Source organism: Puntigrus tetrazona, chromosome 23, assembly GCF_018831695.1.
Source record: "Puntigrus tetrazona isolate hp1 chromosome 23, ASM1883169v1, whole genome shotgun sequence".
NCBI lineage: Eukaryota > Metazoa > Chordata > Actinopteri > Cypriniformes > Cyprinidae > Puntigrus > Puntigrus tetrazona.
In genome coordinates this window covers 3859680-3867287 of record NC_056721.1, presented here as the reverse complement: position 1 = coordinate 3867287, position 7608 = coordinate 3859680, and the positions used below count along the sequence as shown (strand labels likewise).

The 7608-nt window shown below is 40.2% G+C and overlaps 1 protein-coding gene across 2 annotated transcripts in view; it reads right to left on the bottom strand.

Moving 5' to 3' along the window:
* Positions 1-1157: 1157 nt before the first annotated feature.
* Positions 1158-7608, bottom strand: part of smpd2a (sphingomyelin phosphodiesterase 2a) — an 11039-nt gene continuing 4588 nt past the window's right edge. Inside the window, exons 5-11 of one of the 2 annotated variants that reach the window (XM_043225546.1) lie at positions 6513-6606; positions 5490-5579; positions 5277-5359; positions 5059-5191; positions 4875-4979; positions 3165-3315; positions 1158-1947 (exon numbers count right to left, since the gene is read on the bottom strand). In XM_043225546.1, coding sequence (XP_043081481.1) covers positions 1538-1947; positions 3165-3315; positions 4875-4979; positions 5059-5191; positions 5277-5359; positions 5490-5579; positions 6513-6606 — 1066 coding nt within the window. In that variant the 3' untranslated portion in view covers positions 1158-1537. Of the gene's footprint in view, positions 1948-3146; positions 3316-4874; positions 4980-5058; positions 5192-5276; positions 5360-5489; positions 5580-6512; positions 6607-7608 lie in introns of both variants that reach the window. The other variant, XM_043225545.1, reaches the window with a different exon arrangement.

Genomic DNA, 7608 nt, shown 5'->3' with positions numbered 1-7608 from the left:
CCGAAGACAAACTATTCTTTTGAGGGTTTAGAACGACATGAGGGTAAAAATGTTAATTCTGAAGTGGAGTGAGCCTTTAAACTCATTCTCTTACCGATCACTTTCGAATGGGAACTCAACGTCCAATAGAAGGCGCTTTTGGTCATGCCAAAAAAAACAAACCCCAACAGTGTCCCCAAGGGCCCCCTTCTCCAGGAACCATGGTTACGTGCGTAAACCGAAACGTTCTTCTCCCAAACGGGATATTTTGCGTTCTCCAATACGCGACGCAATAATATTGCGAGAGTAACCATTTAAAGCATTTTCCCATCTGTCTCTCCCTCTTTAACATAACCGCATCACACGCTGAAGCTTCACATGATACGGATACAGTGCAACAAAACAGCATTACAGCAGTGATGTTACGAGTCGAGTCGGTGTCTGCTGCTCGCAGCCTTGTGTGATAGTTGTCTACGGGTTCCAGAATTGCGCTTCGACCGTTTCCGCCTATCTATAGACACAGGTTCGTTATATTCAGGAGAGTGCGACATGCGGTTAGCGTAACGCTCGCATGCTCCAGCGTGGATGACGGAGATGTTATTGAGCGAGTGCTCCGTCTCTGGCATCACACTTCAGTGACAGATAGATCTCGCAGGCTCCAGCGCTCCTGCAGTGTCTGACATCGTCAACACGGTATAACCGTACATGCTTCAGTGCAGCACCATCCATGACTCAGATGTGATGATCAAACACACACCAAGTGCTCTTACTCTATGTTATAATTAGCCCTTCTTTTACAGCCGCACCCATCCTGCTTTTCTTTGTTACGTAAGAAAAGAGCCGAGATGTTAATTATTGTCTTAAATATTGGTATGGTAATGGTTAACTACTTAAATATTATAAAAACCTACTAGAAGCCACAGACTTCCGTTAATTGCTAGTCTGGTGTAACATTTTAGGCTTGGCATAAATTACTGTTTTCTAATGTTACATCTACAGCAAATATTCCATTCGATAAACAATGGATCTTCAACTTTTTTATGCGCTACTATTTGCCAGCATCCATACAGAACGCTTACTGAGCATTTCACCTTTAATGCTTCTTCATACAAGAGTAAGTGCACTACCTTGTGGAAAGGGAGAGAATTATTTAAAACACCCTAGAGTAAATATGAAAATGCTTCAGAATAGTGATTGTTTTATTCATGATTATGACGAAGTGACATTCAAACGGTGATTATAATGCCTAAAACGTGGTCTAGTAGTACCTCAACAAAATATCAGAAAGCACACTGTGTCTTTACAAGCATAGACAAGCACAGAATTAAATTACTCGCCCTCGTGGAAACAAACAGGGCTTTCCTTTCCAGCCTTCAAGATTTACAGTTCGTTGAAACGCAAAGAGCAGTAGCTCCACAATGATTTATCTTGTCTATTGAGGTAGGTATAGCCTCAGAGCACTGATCTCGGATCAGCTCCTTCAAGTCATATCCTAACAGCTATTGTGTAACACTGAGGTACAGTAACCTGATCCAGGACCAGCTCTTATGGGTCAACCTTACTCCTCCCGTTTAAAAGGACCCAGCGGCTGGATCTCTGGAGAACCATCGGAGGATGAAGATCCAGACAGTTGACATCCCGTCAGTTTAGTCTGGAGGTCACGAGAGGTCAGCGTCATCTGGTCTTCAGTCTCTTTCAGGACTTTGATGTGTGTGGTGAAGAGCAGGTAGAGCAGAGCTCCAGAGAGGAGCAGGGCCATGCAAACGGCTCCCAGAAGCCCCATGGTGCTGAAGGAGCAGGAGCAGGAGCAGGGCAGGAAGGCCACAGCCAGCGGCAGCAGCAGTATCAGCAGAGCGCCGAACATCAGACACATGGCTTTGTCCCGCAGGGCCTCGGTCTGACACAGGCCTTCTTTCACCAGCGCACGTGCCTCTGTGACCACGTCCATCTGCTCCGATGCAGCCAGTGCTGGAGGAACGTACGGAATAAAAATCGATTACACACTCATATCAAAATATTACTGTTTCAGTGTCTGTTGTTAACTTCCTTGCAGATTCCGTGACATCTTTTCTTGAACATCACATTTATGGAAGTGATCATAGAACGCCATTCAAAGGTTTAGCTTTTTTTTAAAGAAGTCTTCTACTCTCACCAATGCTGTATTTATTCAATCAAAAATACAGTAAAAACTGTCATATTCACATTCACTGTCACATTCTATTGCGATTTAAAATGACTGGTTTACGTTAATACATTTTAAAATGTCATTTATTTGATCAAAGATGAATTTCAGCATTACTCCAGTCTTCAGTGACACACGAGCCTTCAGAAATTATTATAATACACTGATTTGCTGCTCAAAAACTATTCAGATTATTCAATTCTAAATTATTTTATCCTGAAAATTGTATACATTTTCCCCCGAATTATTTGATGAATAGAAAGTTCAAAAGAATAGCATTTCTCTAAAATACAGTTTCTTTGTAACAATAAAAATATCTTTACTGTCCCTTGTTAAATCAATTTAACAGAATTTTTAATCTAGAAAATAGTGTACGTTCTGGGCAATGTTTCTTTAACACTAATTCTTTATGTGTGCACTTATAGCATCATTATGTTCAATAAATCACCTCTAAACCAGTGAAACATACTCATAACACTCATAACAATCACATATCCGGTATTCTAAGGTTAGTCCAGCATTCCAGTTTTTCCACATTCCTTTTTGTCGCAAAATCTCTCTTTTATGAATCTAAATCCTAGCTCACAAAAAAATGCCGCTTTACCAACATTTATCTGTGCACCAACAGAATGGTGTTTTGGTAACATTTTAACTCCCTAAAGACTGTAGTTATTGTAATGACAATTATAAAGCTTTTGTCTACAGTCCAACAGCATGATGTAAATGTGATAAGCATTTTCATTTAACATTACTGGGTCTTGTAAAATGTCATTTCTAAGATGATAAAGAACTTTGTAAGTAAATGCACAAAATGTTGTACACACTTTTCCAATAGATGACCAATGCAGTGACCAATGCAGAAACGCAAAGGAAAAAGCCAAACAAAACACCTGTCGTAAATTAGATGCACAAAATGATTTATAAAGTAAAATGTCAGAGGATTAGGTTTAGTGATACTGAGGTGAAATGCTTGTTTTTTGCATACCAGCATCTGTGTGCTTACTGTCTGATCCACGCTGTCTGCTGTCCTCGGAGCGCAGCAGGGTCAGGTCAGCAGTCAGAGCCTCGTGGTCAGAATATGGAAAGGGTTTATCAGCCACTGAACCCTTGGTGGTGGAAAGAGACTCACATTTCATGTTCACTCTCTGAGAGCCCTGCACAAATAAAAATACAAACTGATGTTCAGTACAGCATAGAAACCTCTGTGTGTACAGGATAAGGTCCTATTGTTGGATGCCTGCGGTCTTCGGACCCTCAGACAACACTGCATCACTGGTCTCGCTGGTAGGTCTTTCAGGGTGGTCTGGGGTTCCTCAGGGATCGGTTCTTGGACCCCTCCTCTTCTCCACACACACTGTATCACTAGGTTCTATCATTCAGGCACATGGCTTCTCCTACCGCTGCTATGTTGATGACACACAGCTGCTACCTCTCTTTTCGACCAGATGATCCAACGGTAGCAGCACGGATCTCAGTCTGCCTAGCACACATCTCGGCATGGATGAACGATCATCACCTGCAGCTCAACCTTCCTTGCCAAACCAACCTGCATGATTTCACCATCCAGGTAGGCTCGTCTACAATTACCCCATCAACTTGTTTCAGAAACCTCGGTGTAATCTTGGACGACCAGCTGACCTTCAGAGAGCACATTGAAAAGGCTGCTCGATCTTCCACATTTGCTTTACACAACATCGCTGAACCCCGCGATGATTTTACCAACATTCAAAGTGTGGATTAGCTACAACAGGCCACGGCCATGCAGAAGTTTCAATTTTTATGGACATATTTCATAGGCTGATTAACTTCTCTAAATGAAGAAATTAAAACGTAAATATTTTACAGTTATACTATGAAATAAAACGTTTTTTTTAAAACTAAGAATATGTTACAGTAACGTTAATTGTCGTTAGTTATTTTATCTCAAATATTTTGGTGGGTCTCGAAATAGATGATACTTGTCTTGGTGGGTCATGGAATGGAAAAGTTTGGTTCTTGTTGGAAATCATAGACACCTTGTCCTCCGGGCTAAAGAGGATATAGTTTTTTCCAGCATGTTCTCAGCGTTTAGTTCAATAATCAGCATCTCTGATGGTATGGGGGTGCATAAGTGCATACGGTATTGTTTTGGTTTTAGAGCAACATATGCTCCCCTCCAGATGACGTCTATTTCAAGGAAGGCCTTGTGTATTTCAGCAGGAAAATGCTATTACAACAGCGTGACTCCGCAGTAGAAGAGTCTGGTGCTAAACTGGCCTGCTGAAGTCCACATCTTTCACCAAAAGGAAACATTCGCATCATTAAATAAAAAAAAAAAAAAACAGGTAAAAAAATTACCACAATCTCTTCAGCAGTTGGAAACCTATATCAGACAAGAATGGGATAAAATTCCAACACCAAAACCCCTGAAACTCATAACCTCGATGCAGAGACGTCTTCAATATTGTTTTGAAAAGAAGAGGAGATGCTACACTATGGTCAAATTTGAAATGAGCTCATTTTGTGCATTTTATTTTATTTTAGGACTGATAATTAGGATGTTCAAAAAAAGAGCAATAATGTGAAACAGAAATTTTGTGTAACATTATAAACATATTTACTCCCACTTTTGAACACTTTAATGCATCCTTGCTGAATAAAACTAAAATTCTTTCAACAGAAATGTATGTAGTCCTACATACTGTATGTAGAATTTCTTTGGAGATTATTTTACCTTCATGAGAATGTAGTCAATCCTGATGCCCTTCTCGAAAGGAATAAGATCTTGCTTCTTTGTGAACTGATTGTCTGCTATTAGCGTGTGACCGTCTTCACAGCCCTGCAGAGAGCAACACAAAGTGACGATTCGACTGAAGACACGACAGACAAACAAAGCACATAACAGGAAGTGCGCTCACATCAAACGTGTCTGTTTCACTATAGCAGTCTCTGAGGCCAGTGAGGGATCTGAGGAGACGGTTTCCCAGGTCCTGAGGATGCATGTTCAGGTCCCCTCCCAGAACCACCAGATCCGCTCCACGGGACGTGTGGCTAAAGAGGCCACACGGTGTGAGTTTACTAAAAGCACGTGACCTCTTTTCTCCATGACACATTTAGAAAACACACTTTCTCTTACCGCACGAACTGCAACAGTTCCCACGACTGCACTATTCTGTGGGGAAGGTATTCATCTTGAGCCCTGGAGTACTCTGCATGTAACTGAGAGGAAAGCAGTATCGTTACTGAAGGTGCATCATCTCCGGTTACTCATAAATAAACCCGAGTGAACGTGAAGAACAGACCTCAAGACCTATTAAAGCCAGATCAGACTTTAGAGAGAGCGACTTACGTGAGTAACATAGATGTGTGCCTTTAATCCAGAAACGTCTACGATGACCAATCCAACTGCTTTGCCTCCAAACCAGTCGCCATGACGGAGCTGAGACGAACACACACACACACACACACACACACACACACATTTAAAAGGTAATGTAATTCTTGCTGTCTCAAGCTTTGTTGCATTAATAATTGTACCATAAAGAAACAAAACATATCAGATTCCTCTACAAAAGCTGATCACATTGGAAAAAGTATACCTCAACCTACTTTTAGAAAGAGTACATGTTACAGAAATAATATACTTCACAAGAATTTAAGAGAAAACTGAATGTAATGTTTTCATGCACTGAAAATATAGTAATAGTTTAAATTCATATTGAAATATGAATAGCTAAAGTTTATGTATAGTATTCACAGTATGTATCTATTTATGTGCAATCTTACAATCAGTTCTACTGTCTGTCAACATTTGGTTAAAGCAATGACAGGAATTTATGATCAATAAAAATATAGGCTACAATACATCTTGCGCGTCAGGTATTTAAATATATTTGCAATTACACATTTGTAAGGAAGTTGCAATCAAGCAAATGTAAAATATATTACCTTAAATATAACATTAAATAATACAATACAGTTAATTTGATAGTCAACACAAATATAATGCAATGTATGTACTTTGAAGCTTCAAGCTAACGTGACTTTAATGAAACCTTTGCCTTTTGTTAATGCTTTGTGTGGTCAAGGCTTTTCTTAGACTCTTCTTGTACAAAAACCGCACTCTTAACAAACAATAATGTGCAGCCAGCCACTCGCCATCATAATATAAACCCTGAAAGGATAATCAGAATCCCAATGTCTAGACATATTACACAGAGATGAACATGAAATTTAAATTAGAGTTTACATTATGTGAGAAGAAAGAAACTCTGTGCTGATTTACAGCATTGATATTTAGGAAAACGGTCGTTATACCAAATACGTGAGGGCAGACTGACCAATCAGAATTAAGCGTGCAGAAATAACTTACCATATATGGGTAGCCATTAAGAGAGTACTGATAGAGCAGCGCGTCCTGGATCGTGTGTCTGGAGAACACAGCAAGCCCACTGCCAATGACCCCACTGTCCAAACACCACAGCGTATCAGGTACCAGAACATGCAGCGACAAAATAACATTGTCTTTAGGTATCACTAGCCCTATAAGTGCCAGCATTCCCACAGCCGCTTTTACTTTTTGAATACTATTAGAGAGACTGAAGACAAAAAAACTTTAGTTTGACTCTGAGTGGATTACTCGTGGATTACTGCGATGTATTTATCAGCCGTTTCGACTCTGACGGCACCCATTCGCGAGCAAGCGGTGTGATGATACGTTTCTCTAAATCGGTTCTGATGATAAAACAAACCCATCTACATCTTGGATAGGCTGAAGGTAAATACTTTAGCATGTTATCATTTTGGGGTTAAATATTCCTTAAATACGTCCCTTACGTAACTGAAAAACTGGGTGAGGCTTTCTGAGATGGTCCTCAAATGATTCAGGTCATACTTAGAAAGAAGAGGTTAAGTGGATGTCCATCACAAGGCTCAATTCTTGCACCGCTCTTGTTTAGCCTGTATATTCTCTCACTAAGCCCGTGACAGCTATACAGATGATAGCCAGGTTTAAGCAGTGGTCCAGCTAAATGACTATAGCCCCGTTGACTCCCCCAACGGATGAAATGATCAGTTAGATGTGCCAAAGCTTTCCGCAGTTAAACGAGGAATCAATGCATTTGGAAATAAAAGATCTCTGGTGAACGTGTACCTTGACTCTTAAGGGTCAAACAGCTATAAATCAAGTATAAAAGTAAATCTTGGTGTGAATCTGGAGAAAGTTTCAGAAGTCGATGACTAAATCAGCACACCATCGCGTTAAAAACCGGCAAGATTAGATGTTTCGTTTCCATGCAATACTTGAAGAAAAAACTTGTTCATGCCTTTATTATACCGGGTTCATTTATAAATCGTTTATAAATCACCTAGTCCTAAGATCTAAATGCACTGCAGATATGCTCAGACAGTTAACTGTAGATAGTACTGCTTCTGTGATAAGTGAGATGATTACAATTCTGCCAAACCAG